This window comes from Ambystoma mexicanum, chromosome 5p (genome assembly GCF_040938575.1).
Source record: "Ambystoma mexicanum isolate Mex_15411 chromosome 5p, UKY_AmexF1_1, whole genome shotgun sequence".
Lineage (NCBI taxonomy): Eukaryota > Metazoa > Chordata > Amphibia > Caudata > Ambystomatidae > Ambystoma > Ambystoma mexicanum.
This window is the reverse complement of record NC_090930.1, coordinates 246,919,257-246,938,011: the sequence shown is the minus strand read 5'-3', so window position 1 is coordinate 246,938,011 and position 18,755 is coordinate 246,919,257. Positions and strand designations below refer to the sequence as shown.

At 49.3% G+C, this 18,755-nt stretch overlaps 1 protein-coding gene across 6 annotated transcripts in view; it reads left to right on the top strand.

The window, feature by feature from the left end:
* STAG2 (STAG2 cohesin complex component) overlaps window positions 1-18,755 on the top strand; it is a 2,060,662-nt gene that overhangs the window by 1,183,099 nt on the left and 858,808 nt on the right. For all 6 annotated transcript variants that reach the window (XM_069612659.1, XM_069612661.1, XM_069612663.1 and 3 more), the window contains exon 22: window positions 16,598-16,668. In XM_069612659.1, the coding sequence (XP_069468760.1) occupies window positions 16,598-16,668 (71 nt within the window). The remainder of the gene's footprint in view (window positions 1-16,597; window positions 16,669-18,755) is intronic.

Here is an 18,755-nt window from a genome sequence, read left to right as displayed (position 1 = left end):
TGGCCACTTCGGCAGGATCAAGTGGACAACCTCTTCCTCAAGCGGGGCAGTTCCCAGATCAATCTGTTTGCGATGAACACCAAGTGCCGGAGGTTCGACAGCAGGTTCCCCCAGCCAGGGAGCATGTGGGGATGCATTCTCCTTCCCTTGGAAAGTCCTGTTCTATACGTGTTCCATCCGTTGCCGCTGCTTCTACGAGTCATCAGTCAACGCCGACGGTACTGATGCAGGATGATCCTCGTCGCACCAGTGAGGCCTAGGCAGATCTGGTACCAGGACCTTCTCAGCATGTCAACGTCCCCTCCAGTCAAGCGATCAGTGGTTGCGGATCGTCTCGCCAGGGAAGGAGGTGCAATTCTGCACCATGACCCAGGACTGCTGGAGGTACTCACCAAGGTCAGGGCATCTACTTTGAAATGCTACGGACACAAATGGAAGCGCTTTGCGACTTGGTGCTGGTCTCAGAAGATCAACCCTTTGGAGGTCACGGCCTCTCAAGTACTTCTGTATTTACTGTCATTGACTAAATCGGGACTGGCTCACGCCTCCATCAAGATGCAGCTAGCGGCTATCTCCTGCTACACCAGATCTCCGGGAAGGTCTTCACTGTGGTCGCACGTCTAGTTAAGAAATTCATCAAACGACTGTTGCGCTCGTTCCCACTAGTGAAGTCTCCGGCCCCGGCGTGGGAACTCAATGTGGTGCTGACTAGGCTCATGGGGGGGCCCAATTCGAGCCTATGCATTCAGCGGCGCTTAAGTTTCTGTCGTGGAAGACAGCATTCCTCATGGCCATCACCTCAGCAAGACGAGTAGGTGAGATCCAGGCCCCGCCATGCAAGCGCCCTTACTTGACTGCACAAGACGTGGATGCCTCTGCGGACGCACCCCTCCTTCATGCCCAAGGTTCCGTCGGAATTTCATCTCAACGAGCCCTTGGTGTTACCTGTATGTTTTCCAACACCCTCGTCGATGGCTGAAAGGACTTTGCACTCGCTGAATGTGGCTAGAGCGCTGACGTTTTATGTGGCCCGCACAGAGTTTCCAGAAAACTTCTCAGCTTTTTGTGAACTTTAATCCTGTGAACCATTGGAAGATCCTGTCCAAGGCTTCCATTTCCAGGTGGATCTCCAGCTGTATCACTTACTATCATTGGTTGGCAAACCGAACGCTGCCTGGCCGTCCAAGAGCCCATCCTACCAGAGCGATTGCTGCTACAGCGGCGTTCCTGTCTGGTGCTCCCCTGCTGGACATTTGCAGGGCTGCTACGTGGAGGTCGACGCACACCTTCATGTAATTCTACTGCGTCGACAGGGATTCCAGGGAGGAGTCCAAAGTTGGCCAAGCAGTGCTGCGCAACCTGTTTGCTTGAAGGTGAGCCTGGTGAGGAGGTAAGAGATTGCTTCTGTTGAGCCTTTCCACCTCCCGTGGTTGTGCATGTATATACTGCTATGTATTCTTTATTCAAGAGCCTGTGAATCCATGCCAGACCCCGTGCTGGAGAAGGAACAAGTTACTTACTTGTAACTGTTTTTTTTTTTTTAAATATATTTTATTTTATCTCAACCAAACAACATTAAAACAAAACATAACTAAAACACACCAAACAACAAAACCAAACAAACAAAAAATAAGGCACTGCAATCCCCCTCCCTCCCCCCTATGAGCCTGTAGAGTGTCCACCTTCAGTGTCCGTTCCGTGCGGTGGGGCCTCATCGCTCACAAGTCCAGCCGAGGCCGATCCCGCCCCAAACAGCTCAGTTAACAATAACTTCCATGCAGTGAGAGAGCCTATTTCATCCTCATCCCCTGCCATACTGCCATCTTGCCACACTGTCGTTTCGGCATCCGCCCATTTTTGGAGATCGAGCCACCAGACCTCCACTCGCGGCTTATGACATTTCTTCCACCCCATGGCTATCCTACGTTTGGCAAGCACATAGGCCAGATCTTTAAGTTTCTCAACATGTCGAAGCTTACGCGCCCTGGGATACCCTCCAAGCAGACAAGCCCAAGCCGACAAGCCCAAGCCGAATCCACCTTAAGCGTAATACCCCTCCCTGCCAGCCTCTGCGCCACTTCACCCCAGTAGGTTGCAATCACTGGGCACGCCCAGAACATGTGTATCATGTCCGCATTCTCTTCGTTACACTTGGGGCACGCCTGGCGCCCACTATCCAGAAATTTGGAAATTCTAAGGGGGGTCATATATGCCCTGTGCGTAATATAGAGCTGTATCTGCTTGAACCTGGCGTTCCTCGATACCTTTTTATGGTACCCCAGGGCGCGCTCCCACATCCCATCCGACATCGGGCCCCCATCTCCGCTTCCCACTCCAGTCTCAGGTGCCCCAAATCCTTCCCAACCTTTGTCATCAACATCTCGTACAACCTAGAGACCTCGTGCCCGCCCTCTGATGCGTCGTACATTGTTTCCAGCGTGGCATCGGGTTCATCGGCCAAAGTAGTTTCGGGCCACGTGCCCCGGACCTCCCGGACCACCCTATGATATGTTACATATTGACCCCTGTGTAGTCCCGACCCTGCCTCCAGTTCATCGAACTCCATCAGAGTCCCATCCTGCCAGATGTCGCCCATAGTGATCAACCCCACTGACTCCCAATATGTCCGGATAATAGCTCTCAGCTGCCCGTCTTCCTTTGCCAGGGCGCCCAGAGGTAACTGCGGCATACACGGCAAGGGGTCACCCATCATCCGGCAGGCACGCCTCCATATGTTCCCGCCAAGGGCTAGCATCTTAGGACGCTCTCTCATCCATGAACCAGTCACCCAGATCACCTCCCGCAAATAGAAGGGGGAACAGTCTCTTCCTAGCAGCCTGTGTTCGGAGGTCTCTTCATCTGAGAGCCACTTGGCCACGTATTGCAGTTGCGCCGCAATATAATAGGCCTCAAAGTTTGGCAGCTTCACGCCACCTTTCTCGTAAGAGTTCTGCAATTTCCATAATGCGACCCTGTTGCGCGTGCCGTGCCACAGGAAATTCCTACACACGCTATGTAACTTAGCGAAAAACTTCCTAGGTATCATATACGGGATGTTATTAAAGTAATGCAGGAGCCTGGGCAGCACCACCATTTTAAGCATAGCTCCACGACCCATCATCGCTAAAGGCAATCTTTCCCAGAACCTCATGCACTTCTCAATCTTTCCCACAGCTAGCTCAGTATTATGCCTGTGTTCCTCCTCGGTCGTGTGATAAACGTCAATGCCCAGGTACCGGAAGGAGTTCGTCGCCCACGGGATCCGCAGCACTGGCAACCTCTCCATCGGTATCCCCACATAAATGCCTAGCGGGAATAGTACGGATTTCTGAGGGTTGACCGCTATGCCGGACAACCAGGCGTACCTCTCCAATACCTCCAAGATATACTGCAAATTCTCTTCCGGATGTTTCAGGTATAACAGCATATCGTCTGCATACAGGGATATAAGATGGCACTCCCCTCCCACCTCTATACCCACCGGGTCATACTGCTGCCGGAGGTAGATCGCCAAGGGTTCGAGGGCCAGTATGTACAACATTGGGGACCAAGGACACCCCTGCCTAGTGCCTCTGCCTAACTGCCATCTATCTGACACTACTGCGCCCGTACGGACCCTAGCCAGAGGCGCACTATATAATAGCTCGGCCCACCTCATGTAGCCTGGTCCCAGTCCAAACCGCCCCAAAGCCGCCAGCAGCCACGGCCATCGAACAGTCGAACGCTTTAACCGCGTCCAACGCCACTATCGCCATTTTGCCGTCCACACTGCCTCCCCATTCCACCACCCTGTGAAGGCGTCTGTGATTGTGAGTAATATTCCTGTTCGGGACATAGGCAAGCTGATCCATCCTGACCAGACGGGCTATCACCCTCCGCATTCTGGCCGCCAGGACAGCTGTTAGGATCTTGCTGTCCTGGTCCAGTATCGACAGGGGCCGGTAGGAGCCACAATCATGTCCCGGTTCATTGGGTTTGGGGAGCGGTACTATAATCGCCTCCCTGAGTGATTCCGGCAACCGCCCCACCTCGAACGCTTCATTAAACATCTCCAGCATGGGCGGGAGCACCTCCTCTCCATACGCTTTATAAAATTCGCTGGGGAACCCATCCGCTCCTGGGGCCTTGCAAGTGGGTAGCTGCCGCACAACCTCCTGCAGCTCCTCCAGAGTGATCGGAGCATCCATCTCCTCTCGCTCTTCGTCACTTATCTTGGGCAGGCCTATGTCTTCAAGTACTACCTCTATCTCCTCCCGGCTTCCCCCCCTCTCGATCCTCATATAATGCTCGATAATATTCCGCGAATGCTCCATTCACCCCTTCCTGGGTGTCCTCCTCCACTCCCTTTTCAGTGATAACTGATCGGATCGGGGATCTTGGGGTCTCGCTCTTGTACAGCCAAGCAAGAAGCCTGCCCGTCTTGTCTCCCCCGGCATGCAACCTCTCAATGTACTTCCTGTAATTCAGATTAGAGAGCCTGTCCCAATGTTCTGCGCACCTCTGCTGCAGATTAATGACCTCCGTGTCCGTCCCACCCTCCCCCAGCTCTATCTCCAACTCAATCTCGGCTCTACGCAGATCTGCCAGGACTCCTCCCATTAATCCCTTGGATTTCGCGATGGCAACCCCCCTCATTACAACTTTAAAGGCCTCCCACAAAGTACCAGCCGACTTGACACTGCCTGTGTTCGCCTCAAAGTAAGCAACTATCTCCTCCCTCACGTCCTCTCTAAAGACTGGATCCCTGAGCGCTTCCGCCCTAAGGCGCCATGTTGGAATTCGCGCACGTGGGGGACAAAGCTGCCAACGCATGACCAGGGGCGAGTGGTCCGAAAGGACTCTCGCCCTGTAGTCTATCTGGTCACACTCCGCGACAACGTCCGGAGTGGTGAAAAAGTAATCCAGCCTTGTGTGTAACTGGTGCGGGGCCGAGTAATGCGAATATTGCCTCACGCCAGGGTGTCTCGTCCTCCACATGTCTGCCAGGCCAAGGTCTATCAGCAGCGCCAGCAGTACCCTAGCCGCCGGGCTGGGCCTGTCCACCCTATCATCCGACCTGTCCTCCTTGGGGTTTAGTACACAATTAAAGTCCCCTCCCCAAATCACCGGACCCCCATCCCTTCAACCAGTCTAGTGATCAGTGTCCTGAAGTATGTCGCCGTGTCGCGGTTGGGAGCATAAGTATTTATAACACACACTACTTTATTTTCCACAAGCCCCCTTACCATGACCAGCCTCCCATCAGACTCCACAACTTCCCCAAGTAGCTTAAACGGGACATGTGGTCCAACCCAAATCAGCACACCTCTGGCATAGGCTGAATATGTAGATCCAACTACTGTCCCTCTCCACTTTCTCCCCACCAGTTCGTTTGTCCCGTGTCAGATGTGTCTCCTGTAACAAGGCGATGTCTATCTTTTGCCTTTTCAGGTACAACATGACCTTGTTACGCTTAAGGTAGCTGTTAAGCCCCCTAACGTTCCACGTTAGTATCCTAAGGTCCCCCATGATGTATCAGTGACTTCCATCTCTCTCCCAGGTCCACTCGCCTCCCCCCTACCTCAAAGGCCCCCATTCCCAGTTTCTCACCCAGGCTCATATAAAAACTGACCCACCCCTCCCCCCTAACCCAACCAACTGCCCAGCTCCATCCCTTGATCTCGGGCATCCCTGTGTTCGGTTCTCTCTGGAACCCAAGTAGAGAACCCGACAGGGTGTCACCCCTCACACAGTGACTAAACTAAACTCAAACTGGGGTGCAAAGAACCGCCCCCGGAGGCTCCCCTCCCGCACTACCGTATCCGCGCACACGGACCATGTTTCAAAGTCCTAACGCATACACTACCAAACAAAGTCATACCGACTATATTCTAGTCCCAATGTTCATAGCCCACCGGGCCCGCAGCGTCACTTATCTCTTCCCGTTCCATCCGCCGTCCGCTCATCTGGCTCCTGAGGACAGTTTTGTGCATCGAGCCATTCCATGGCCTCCTCCGGGGTGTCAAAGAACAGCATCTTAGTCTTGAAGAAAACCTTCAATCTGGCCGGGTAAAGCAACATATACTTGTACCCTGCTGCCCGCAATCGCCTCTTGACCGCCCCAAAGTTCATGCGACTGCGCTGCACTCGCAAGGTGTAATCTGGGTAAGCAGTAATGGTCGCCTCTCCTCGCCGTATGGTGCCCCCTTACGAAAGTGCTCAAGGATCCATTCCCGATAATTGAGGATCTTGGCGATCACAGGCCTAGGTGGGTTCCCTGGCGGTGGTCTTCTGCTCAAGGCCCTGTGCGCCCTCTCCACCGCAAACCCCTGCGACAGGGCTCCCCCAGTGATCTCCTGCAGCAGCAAGTTCTCAATAAACTCCGTGGGATTCTGGCCTTCAGCCCCCTTCGGCAGGCCCACGATGCGAACGTTGTTTCTCTGGGCACGTCCTTCCGCCTCTTCAGCCCTACTTTCCAAGTTGCCCACCCGCTGTACCAGGGCATGGATATCGCGCTTATGTGCAGTGCAGTCCGCCACAGTAGGGCCCATCTCCTTTTCCAAAGTTTCCGTGCGCTCAGCCAGGGCTCGCACATCCTGCCTCAGGAGGTTCACGTCCTCCTGCACCGCCCCAACCTGTAGTTCCAACGCAGTTTTCAATTCGGCCACAGCAAGTTGGAGCTTGGTCTCCCACGTCGCCTTCAGGTCCGCGATCGCAGCGAGGACCTCCTGGTTCGCACCACCGGCGGCCATCTCCTTGGTCTGAGCCTTATCCTTGCTCCTGGCACCCTCCAAGCCGGGCGACGTCTTGGCGTATTCGTCGAGCGTGGGCTGTTTATTCTTCGCCCTCAGAAGCTTGTTCGACATATCTCCAGTCAGGAGCGTCCCTCTGGCCGCGCTCCGGTCCAGGCCAGGGAGGCACTGTGCCCATACACCACGACTCTGTTGAGAGTCCCAGCTCGCCCAGCAGTCTCAGGCACCGCTGTTGTCCGGCGCTCCCCCCAGATGGGCAGGGTCGCGCTGCCCCCTTCGTACCGCTGAGAGGGCGCACGTATGTTGTGGTCCCAATCTACCGCTCCTTTGTCCCCTCGTCAAGCGGCAGCGGCCATTTTGTCGTCCGTCGAGGTCTCGCCCCCAGTGCTTCATTCGGCTCTTAAGTATCCGTGCGCACTACGAACCCGTATAAAAATGTGTCCTCGCGTGCAGCCGGACTTCATGTACACAGTCTTCCAATCTTCGCCAAATCACAGCGGTCCTTGCGCGGTATCAGTCGGATTATGTACGGATCAGCGGGAGCTCCCGTACAGGCATGTCTTTTCACATGGCTTCCAAGCCACGCCCCCTCCTACTTGTAACTGTTGTGCTCCTACGTCCCGTCCCCCATACTGTTGCCACGTTCCATCCAGTGGGACGGGATCGGCGAACTTTTGTAAAAAAGCATCAAATTGAAAATGTGTCCTTCTCTTTTTTACGCTGGTTACCACACGTGGCCGTAAGCCTGCCCTCCTGAGCTCCGCCCCACGCATCGCCCTTCACTTCTTTTCGGTGCACCATCAGGGCTGGACGCACTTGCATCACCGGAAAGTTATTTTTCTTCTTTCTGTTGTCCTTCTCTCCTGCTCAGGTTCTGCGGTCTCGTAGTCCTCAGTCTATGCTGGATCGTTTGGGATTTTTCTCTTGTTCCTCTTGCAAACGTCGCTTCGCTAGGGCGGATCCCCATTCTGTTTGGAGTGTCTGGCACAGGATCGCCGTTGGAACTAGTGTTTCTACTGCGACTCCCTTTCGGTCCGGGCACTTCAACCTCGTCTTCGCCGGTGGGAGGAGGTCTTCCAGCACGTTCCTCCACCGCATTTTCAACTCTTCATCGAAATAGATGCCCAGTAAGTTCCTTAATTTTTAGGGTACCCTGGCCGGGGGACTGTTTCCCTGGGGTCCTCCAGGTCCGGGAGGGACTTCAACAGCTCTGCTACCAGGGTTTCCCCAGAGGTGCCTCACAGGCCTGATAGGCATACAAGGGCTTTTCTGAGAGGCTTCCCGCGAGGGGCTTGCTGACACCGGACTAAGATCCAGTCAGGTGCTAATAGTCAGCCCAGTTTTGCTGAGGCCTTGGGTACCGGAGTTCGCTCCGAGGTCTCCTTGTCTGGAGCTTCCCATACAGACACTGGGGTGCGCCCTGAGGCCTGTGTTGAGGTTTTTCTGTATCGACCCACAATTCGAGGCCCCCCTCGGGGGAGCTGTATGACGCTGTTCCGAGCTTCCTCTCTTTGAAACTACGGTGTGTACCGAAAGAACTGAGACCTGCTAGGGTCTTGTCTGTGAGGTGGATTCCTCAACAGTCCCACGCTCACGGTGATACCGGTTCTGTCGAGGGGGCAAAGGGAGAGGTCTCTGACCGGGACTCGTCTGTTACCGGCTTTGCCGAGGTTCCTCTTGGAGGCTAATTCAAGGGGTCCCTTCAGGATGTTCAGTAAACATCAGAGGCCCCACAGTACCGTCTTTAACTGAGGATCCTTGTGTCAATGCTAAAGTTTCGATCAAGTCCCCCTGACCATCCTGTGGAACCTGCCTCATCCACACGTGTGACTAGGTTCGCTTCGGTACCGGCTTGTCCGAGGTTCCTCGGTTGGAGGCTAATTTTGAGACGGGTTCGAAGATGGCGACTAATATCAGAGACCACCCAGTTCCGGCTCTGCCGAGGATCCTTGTAAGGCTAAAGTGTTACTTAAGTCCCCCGACTATCCTGAGGAGGCTGTTGTCTCATCTACGCATGTGACAGTTCTCTTCAGGTGGCGACAGAATGGCGGCCCAGCCTGCGTGGCCTATGGCGGTCATTTTGGATACCTCCCTTACACCTACGTCTAGTGCTGGGAGCATTCCTTTTGACAATAGTAACCCGTCCCCCCGCCCCCCCTTCTTTTGACCAGCGTGCGTTGGCTGCGCTGCCTCAAACGGTTTTGTTCCCGCCTGCTTTTGCTCCACTGATCTATGTGGACCCAGCTGGTGGTGGACCCTCCTGGCAACCATCCTTGTGTGCGGGGGTGGGTCCCTTACAAGCAGTTTCTTCCTCTTCGACACCTACATTTTTGGGAAGTTTCAGATGCTCATGTACTCTGACCCTATGAGGACGTATTTCAAGTGTCTTTTCGCTCCTGTTCCACCCTGGCCCTGGCTGCACCGATTCAGTTTTCTTTTAAAACCTGAGGCGGTAGTCGTGGAGAACTAGTCTTCTGTTCCCGACTTGTTGGGATGAGGCTTAAGTGGGTGAGGGCGGCGATGAGTAGCCCCACTCAGTGAGAGCATTCCATTACTGGGAGGGGCTTGTGTCGCTCGGTTACCGGGGTTTCCCTTGAGGTGCCTGATATGCCTAATAAACACACCAGAATGTTCTGAGGGTCCCTCAAAGGACCTCCCAAAACCAGACGTGGTTCCGAGGTTCACCATTTGGGTGCTAAGATTCAGCTCAGTTCGTCTGTGACTCTGGATACCAGGATTTGCCCTGAGGTCTCCATTTCTGGAGCTTTCCACACTGATACCGTGGTACACCCTGAGGTCTCTGTTTCTGGTGCTTGTCACACCGAGCCATGTCTCGAGGCCCCTCTTGAGGGAGCTGTATTTCCCGGGTTAAAACACAAGGTTCCTCTAAATACAGTACCGACAGTGTCGAGCGATCCTCTAAGGGTCCTGTGGGCAGGGTACATTCCTCAACCATCCCACGCTCTGGGTTATGGTGGTACTGATTTCTTTCGAGGGGGCAAAGAAGGTGATCAGCAACAGGTCTTCCAGTCCGGCTCTGCCGAGGTTCCTCCATTGGAAGCGAATTCTGGGTCAGTTCCTAGGATGTCCACTAAACATCCTAGATCTGCCAGCACTGGCTCGTCCGAGGATCCTTGTTTCAAGGTAGTGTTTCTTGTCCCCTGACTACCCTGAGGGAACGGTTGCCTCACATTCTCCTATGACGCAGTTCTCTTCAGGTGTGGACTAAATGGCGGCCCAACCTCCTTGGTCCACAGCAGCCATTTTGGATGCCTCCCTTACACCAACTCTCATGACGACTGGTGCTGGGAGCATTCCTTTTGAGGCTGAGCAGCTTTCCACGCTATGTGGACAACAAAGACCTGTTTGTCAGTCCCGGCGACGGCTTCAGCTAAGGCCCCCTTGTACACAGAGTTCAGGGTCCCAGACTTGGTCCTTCTCTGCGATCAGGGGGTTTCAGGGTCACCTTGGTAGCCCCGCCTGAAGTGGCGGCAGCGGCAAGGTGGTTGGTTTTCTCTCGGCCATCAGCCTCCTCTACAGGGACAGGTAATCTCCCTTCCGACAAATCACTAAATTATTTTTTTTTTGTTGGTCACACTACACTTCGGTGGGAGGACGAATCTCGTCTCGTCTCATCTTGAGGCGTGGCAAACCATCACCGAAGACTGTGGTTTGTCCATCTTTTAGATGGGTTTTGCTTGCCTTTTCCTCCTACCCCACCCTTCAAACCTCTCTTCCAACAGATCGGGATGCCCTTCCTCAGAGCATGGGTACAGAAACTTCCATAACTCAGAGCGGTGGAACCTGTTCCCCCTCATGGAACAAGGGAGGGGCTTGTTCGGCTGTCCTTTCACAGTGCTCAAACATGCTGGCCTGCGCGCTATCTTCGATCTTTCCGAGAGAAATTCCAAGTTGATCATGCCGTGCCAAATAAAGACCTCTCTTCGGAAGGGCGATTGGCTCAGTGTGGTGGTGTTCCAGGATGCGTAAATGCACATTCTGACTCGGAGCCGGCATATGAAATATCTGCGGTTCTCTGTGGGAGCAGAGCACTTCAGATTCGGATACTCCTTTTGGTCTCTGCTCAGCGAGATGCACCAGAAACTCCTCTGAGGGGCCCCGCAGCGGTCACCCAATACCAGATCATCTTCTAAAGTTCCCCATTTGGGGCTAAGGCTGGCCCCAGCTCTGCTGTGGTTTTGGATACCAGGGTTCGCCTGAGGCTTCCCCACCTGGAGCTAACTGTACCGAGTCTTGGCTTGATGCCCCTCTCGAGGTGGCTGTAAGACTAGGGTTAAAACTGAGGTTCCACTGCTTGGGGCTCATCGAGGGTCCCGGCTGTAAGGTATATCCCTAAGCCTTTCCACGTGCGTGGCAGTGATGATACCAGTTCTGTTGAGGCGGCGAAAGAAGGGAGTCCCGCACCACTGAGCTTCCAGTACCGGCTCTGCCGAAGATTCTCCACTAGATGCTAATTCGGGGGAAGCCCCTGACGTGTCGAGTAAACACCCTGGTTCTGCCAGTACCGACTCTGCCGAGGTTCCTTGTTTCAAGTCTAGGATGGCACGTAGGGCCCCTGACTCTCTTGGGGATACTATTGCTCCACTTGCTCCTGTAAAGCAGTAGGCCCCTGGTGTGTGATGGTGGCGGCCCAACCTCCGTGGGCCACAGCCATTTTGAATACCTCCCCTAAAGCGAGGTTTATACATCAACTAGCAGGGCGACACAGACTCTCCTCACCTTGTGGATCTTGCCATACAAATTTGGGCTGGGCCATCTGGTTTATTGTTTGGCTCCAGGCTCCACACATCCTGGGTCACCTTAATGCGACCGCAGATTAATTCAGTCGCATGTCGGCTTCGGTTAGGAGTGTGAGATGAACAGCAATATCATCTCCAACTTTTTCCAGCTGTGGGGCACGCCAGAGGTGGTCCTCTTTGCAGCTTGTGGGTCAACATGAAAGCTTATACTTTCCCCGCATTGCCTCCTATCCATTGATCGGTCTGTAAGCACATTGAGCTGTTGCCAGAGCAGCTCTGTGGGCTTGCCCATAAGCTTTTGGTAAGCATTACTGCTTAGACCTGAGCTTCATTGCTGATGCTCAATTCGGTCAGGCTGTTCTGAAGAACCTTTTTCAGTAAGGGAATTCCATCCACCAGTTTCCTGTGAGGAGTGCTTGGTAATATCCCAAAAGTATGGAGGAAAGGGGACTATGAACTAGGAGTAAGATGGTCACTACGGTGAATAACTTTATTCTCCAGCATGGGTCTGGCATGGGTTCACATGCAAACCCCCGGCCTCTGCAGCTCTTCTCTTGTTCCTACTGCCACTACTTAATGTGCTACTAAATCTGAAGATGGCTGCCTGAGGAGGGGCTTAGGTAGAGGGCAGTCATTGGCTGGGTGCAGTATGACACAGAGCTCAGTGATTGGTTTAGAAAGGAAACTGTTTTTCTTATAACAAGGATTCCCAGCCTGACGGGGAATATTCATGAGCATCCGAATCATGCCAGACCCATGCTGGAGAACAGTTACAGATAAGTAACTTGTTCCTTACCCACTTAAGGGTAAACATGTTTTTGTTTTCCTGCCTTTCCCAGTGTGCATTATGAGATTATTTGACTTTTGTGTATTGATGACGAAGGATTTTTCCAGAGCCTATTTATCTAAAGCGTTGAGCTTTCTCTGGAGACCTATGGGTGTCTGGTCTAGTATTACGAGGTCATCTGCGTAAAGGAGCCACGATATCCGTGACCGACCAATTTTCGGTGGAAAAGATCTATTGGTTGCAAGCGTGCGTTTGTCACTGATTATAAAAGTTACTGTGGAAGCCAATTTGCAACCCTGTTTAAGTCCACCATATGTGGGAATGGATTATGATGAGTCCTTCTTGTGTTAACTTTACTTGGATTGTAATTGTTTATTTATATAGCGCCTATACACAGGAAGTGTTTCAAAGCGCTCAATGGATGTATGTATTAGATGGATGTATTAGAATCGAATTGATATAGCAAGTATAAATGGTTCCATGTGTTAAAATCGTGTCAAAAATGGCTGTGGACACAAAATATCACGGCAAAAAGGCAATGGTTTTGATGCCGCAATCCATGTAAAGGATGCAGGGGACACCCCCAAATCCCCTGCTCCCCTTAAATAATGTAATATGGTACACCTTTAACGGGTCAAACCACAGCATTTTTGCTGCAATTTATTGATACAAGGTGACATCTTTGCTGCGATTTTATCACTGCATACCATATAAATGCTGGGCACCTGGCCTTCATTTGTTTTCGCCGTAGTCTGTCTCTAGGGATGGAATCCAAGGCTTGCTTAAAATCTATGTAGGCTAGATGCTTTGGTTGGTTTGCTAGTAGCACCTGCTTTTTTATATGGCTGTTAGAGTAAGAAGGTTAACAGATGTTCCCAGATCCAGATAAAAAACCTGATTGCTACATGTCCTATTTGTGCTGACACTTTTACCCGTTTTCCCAGGATTTCAAGGACTGGACGGGCGCAAATTTTTCATGTAATGTCAAGAAGGGCAATCGGACGGTAGTAAAATGGTTCTTTTCGGTCACCCTTCTTGAAGATAGTGAGAAGTATGGACCGTTTCCATGAAAGTGTAATCAAGCCAGTTCGAATGACTCTTTGGAATATTACGTCCAAAATAGATGACCACCGTTCTGGGTGAGTTTTTAGGATTGCATAGAAAGCCTATCGGGCCCAGGAGCTCTAGATGGGATTAATTTAAATAAGAATGTCCGTTTGGTCAAAATGGAATATGGACAAATTGGTTTTGCAGATTGTAAGTTTGTTAGTACAGGGAGTTATCTCTGCAAATAAAGTAATGAAGTGTGTGATCAAAGTTGGTTCACCCACTACATCTATTAAACGAAAGGAAGTACTGGCATTAATCCCCTCTTTCAGTAAACCCCATATTCGATCACTAGATTTGGAAGATAGGGCGGCAAGCATGCTTTCCCTCGCTTCTTGGATTTTAAGTGTCTTGTGGCATTTTGATCGATTTTTGTGAGCAGTGTGACTTTTACAGGCTTTTTTCCGTCTCTCTGGAGAGGGCTCATCTTTGATGGGTCAGTTTTCAGCTTGGTCTTCATTGTCTGAATGCCCTGGTCAAATGGATGTTTGTCTAAAACAGGGTCTGAGACCACTTTGAGCTGATTCCCCAAAACTTGGCGTTTCCGTATATGATGGACGTACTTCACTATCGGGGGTATTAAAATCATTGTGTATTCTATCTAGACGAATATCTAGTTTAGCTGGCGTCCATTTGATCCTATTTCTCCCTTGTAGGAGTTCAATGGCAGGCCTGTAATAATCACCTAGTTTAGCATCCAATTGCGTCCATGAAATTTCCAAGATATTGTGGTCACTATCAACTGTTGGAATGACAGTGAACTTTTGGACATGATTGAGTGGAGGGATAGGAACGGAGTCTAATATGGCATGAGAAGAGTTTCTATGCCCAGTAGCGGATGGAGGAATATCATCATCAGTAGTTCAGTTCAGCAATGTAAAATTACTCTCTCTCAAGTTCATCCATCTCAAAGCTCTAGAAGAGAGCAATGCATCAATAGGCTTGATACAATTGATATGTAGGTCTCCGACAATAAGTATGGCATACTGCTCTAATTCATTCACAATGAGATCCAACATTTTAATCAACAATTTAAAAAAATATATCTTCCATAATAGCAACAGGCTGTCAGTTAAGATGGCTGTGTGGCACCCTAGAGGGAACAGAGGGTTGGGTGAATATAGTTTTACCAATTGGATGCAAGGTGCGGAGAAGCCCACGCCAGTAATGTAATGCGTGCATTGAATTTTACTGCTATTATGAGACCAACTGAGGGTCTGCCTTTATCGTGTTTAATGGCAGGGAACCAGGATATCTTGTAAATTGTCCATATAGGTTCTTGTGTTATCAAAGTTTCTTGCAATGCGATAATGTTAGTTAGCCAATGGATTATTTCCAATTGTTCTCATAAAGTGTTTAAAACCCCTTGTGTTCAACACTGTCATCTTAAGTGAGATCTTGGCCTGATCTGGCATTAATGATTTTTGCCATGTTTAGTGTCATTAATGGCTTTTTTGAGCAATGAGGGGTTCTAAAGATTCATCCTTGGACAAATCCCTTCTATTAGATCTATGATCAGTAGTATCTTCCCATCTTACTGATTGGGTTTCTTTGCTCATTTCTAAATTAAAGTCCTGGTGATACAGATCTTTTGTACTCCATTTCAGTTTAACGATTTGTGAGGGAATAGACCATTTCACTGTGCCGATATTTACGGTATTAATGAATTGGATATAGTTGATGTCTGATTGGATCAATTTTACATTAGATATGGACTTAGACCGTTAATATGGACGTCCTGTTGGGAAAGTGATCTCCTTTGTGCCTGTCTTTGATGGTCAGCATTAGTAGATCTGTTTGCTTAAGAGCTACATTATTTGTACTAGTCATCTGTTAGAAGCTGCTCGTGCTGCTGTCTGTCTCTCATTTGGAGGAGAATGCAAGCAATCCTGGGGAATGTGAATTCATACTATTATTTAGATTTGGACTTAATCGGGTGATAGAGAGTTCCCTTTTTGAGCCTGACTCTGCAGGGATGTTTTGGAGCGAGTTCTCTTTTTTGCTCCATTGTAAGAAAATTTACATTGTAATCAGATTTCCAAGCTGTTGTCTTTACCCAAATCTGGTGGAATTAATGAGTGCACAGGTTCTTGGATGGATATTTCTTGGGGTAAGGAGCAGGTAGAATAAGTTGACATGCTCATTAAAACGTCATCTTCCTCCTCATTAGTAATGTGTATCTGAACTGGAGGGAGGGAGGGCGGGCAAGCTGGGAGAGCACATTTTTTAAAATAATGTTTTTAGATTTGGTTTGAGCTTTTAAGATACTTGGCTTAGTTCCGGAGGTGGTTGTGGTGGAACACCTAGGAGTAATCAGTGAATCTGATTTTTTTTTTTTTTTTTTTTTTAGGTTTGCTAGTTATTGACCTGCTGACTGATGGTAGATTATTGGTCTTTTTTTGTTTTTTTTTTGTTTCTACATCCCCTGTTGTGTGGGAACCTACCCTGAAAGTTCTTATGGGCTGCAGAGCCAGACAATTACCCTCACCTGGCAAATTGCCATCAGTCGGTGTTGGGTGCTCTTATACATGAAGCGGGTGGTAAGAAATCAATTCTGAGGCTTTCCAATCAATCTTAGAGGACATTATGCTCAAAAGAGAGGAATGCAGATCAGTTTTGTTTTTCCATTGTCAACATTTTTTGGTAGTGAATAGACTATTATTCATGGCAGATAAGGTGGTTTCAAGCAGAGGAATCAGTGGTTTTAGCCCAAATGAGGGCTGATGTTTAGGTTTTACAAAGGGCATCGGGATGGTACAGATGACTTAAAAGTCGAATTAGTGGACTCTGGGTCGAGAATTGGCGAGTTTGACAATTGAGTACTGCCATTCTAGCGGCCACTTCTAATGCAAAGTTCATCTTGAGACGGTCTCGGAGATCTGCAATGAAGTTGCAGTAACAGGAGTTAGCAGGAAGATCTACAGCTAAACAGCACTCTCGATGCACTCCCATAAGGATTTTGTTTTGGCTAACTTCTCTGTCTTCCCTGTTGACCATAATAGGGTGGCCTTCCAAAATCCTCCCCACAGGGCTGATTTTGGAAAATCCATCTCAACTGTGCAAAAGAGTATCTTTTCACTCCTTTTCCCCGCAGTCGTTTCATCCTTTGAACAAAATGTATGAATATAGTGGTAATATGGAAAGAAAACAAAATGTAGACATGAAAGATTTTTTCCACCAGAGATTAATTACTTCTATGGGTTCATATTTAGGGTGAAGATCCTGATGAAGATGATGCCTACCAAGTCTTGTCAACACTGAAGAGAATAACTGCTTTCCACAAGTAAGCACACCTTTATTTGTGTTCTTTAATGTATACTTGTGCTATGCAGTTTAATGTTTTGCAGTACGCATGGTAACTTGCTAATGGAGTTATGTATCAACTATTGGAGTTAAGAATTTCAGAATCACTTATTTGCTCAGTTCCTTCCACCCGTATCTCCACTTAAGTAAATACTTTGATTTTCTTGTGTAATTTGAATGGTCCATTTAGTTTTTAAAAACGTATATGTAGACACAACTGACTGTAACAATCCATTTATCAAAACTTTCAGTTTGAAATAGCAGCAGGACTTTGTCGAGGAGGTCTTAAAATCTTTTCACAATCAATCCCAGCTTCTCCAGTGTTAGTGTTTTAAGCTTTACTGCTGTCACACTTTATTGCCACTCCAAACTCCTCTATTCCACCCCTTTTTCCTTGATGCTGTTGAGTTTTAAGCCAAGTTTACAGACTACCTTTTGTCATGGATCCCCATACTCACTGAAAAAGGTTATTTATGTTCTGGAATGAGACTTAAAATATATATGAAGCATAGTGAGATGTCAGTACATGTTGTAGCTATCGGTTCAACTCTAGGAATATGGACAGCTTTTTCACTTTATTTTCTCTTCTGCTGTGAAAAAGTTGAATAATTCTTTGACTTATAGAACTGGTTGTGTGGGTATAATGCATAATTGGTTTCTCCAACTGATTTTCTGACCTATCCCCCCAGCAGAGTCTGATTACAGACTGTTTGGAAAGATTTTCTCTTCTGCACCTTTCTCTATTGACTTCAAATGGACACCCTACTTTTTACTTGTTTTTTAATCCGTCATTTTTTTAGGGGAACTAGAGCCTTCAGCTTCACTTCTCTTTTTGCTCATTGTTATGGTGTACCTGACTAGTCCCTAGGACTGTTTAGTACTGAAAGACTCTCTTTTGTAATTCCTGTATTTTGTTAATTGCGCACAGCACCTTGCAATGCAATTACCACTTTGTATCCCCCTAACTTTTGATCTTATGGGTTTTTGGTTGGTCTATATATGTGCCTAAGAAAAGCATTTGGCAGCATTTAACATTTTTACCATGTTTGTATTTTGATTGTGCACTTCTGCATTTAATGCAAATGGCTACTAAAGGTGACGAGCCCCAAAGATGGCCATGCCACAAGGATTTTCGCGTATCCTTTGACCATGTTGTAGTTTGGCCTTCCTCCTGCCTTCTCTGGTCAGGAAATCCCATATGAAGTTATGCACTTGCTTGGGAAAGCTACTATTGCACACTAGTGAGCCTTTGTGTGTGAGCCAAGGGGCGGGGGTGGAGCCTGTATTGTCCCAGTTCACATGCCTTGCTGCTGGAGTCTGCTGCTTGGCACATGTGAAACCAGTAGTTGTCCCTTATTGGACAACTACTGGCTATTTGAACGTGTCAGATTCTTACCATTGGTGGCCTTGTTTCCAGCCCCTAATCTGGATAAGAGGACTTCTGCAACCATTCTTCAGATCTACGTTGGAGCCAAGATTCCTGCAGCCCCCGGGCACCCCTCACCCGATCAAAGGACAGAAGATCACATCCCCAGCGATTCCCGACAATCCACAGTGTGACCTGTGAACATCTGAGTCAGGAGTGAGGGGGGCAAGTAAATGTAAGGATCCCATCTCCCCTGTCCTCCATTGGGTAACATTGGGTGTAAAACCCCATGCCCCTTAACTCTTTGCTTACCTTTTGTTAAACCTGGGTCAAGTATACTATCCCTGGGCAACCTTGGGACTGTGATAAAGAGGATATTTTACCTGTCTTTGGACAAATAGTTTTCTTTTTGAACTTTCATCGTGTTGACCCAGTAAAAATAGCTTTTTCATCAAAACTTGTGTTTGATGCAGTCATGGCGGAGGCTGAACCATTGTCTGCAATGGGCCATCTGTTGTCAAACGACTGGCCTCAAGAAACCCCAAAGACATCCGTTTTGGGGGGCGAGTGTGACCCTAAGATCATTCCACGCGAGCCTCTGAAGGTTAAAGTAGAATTGGCCTCTTCGAACTTAAGCAATGTTGTTGTGCCAATGTCTGTCAGTCGCCATGTCACCTATGTTTGTGTTGGATTATAATGAT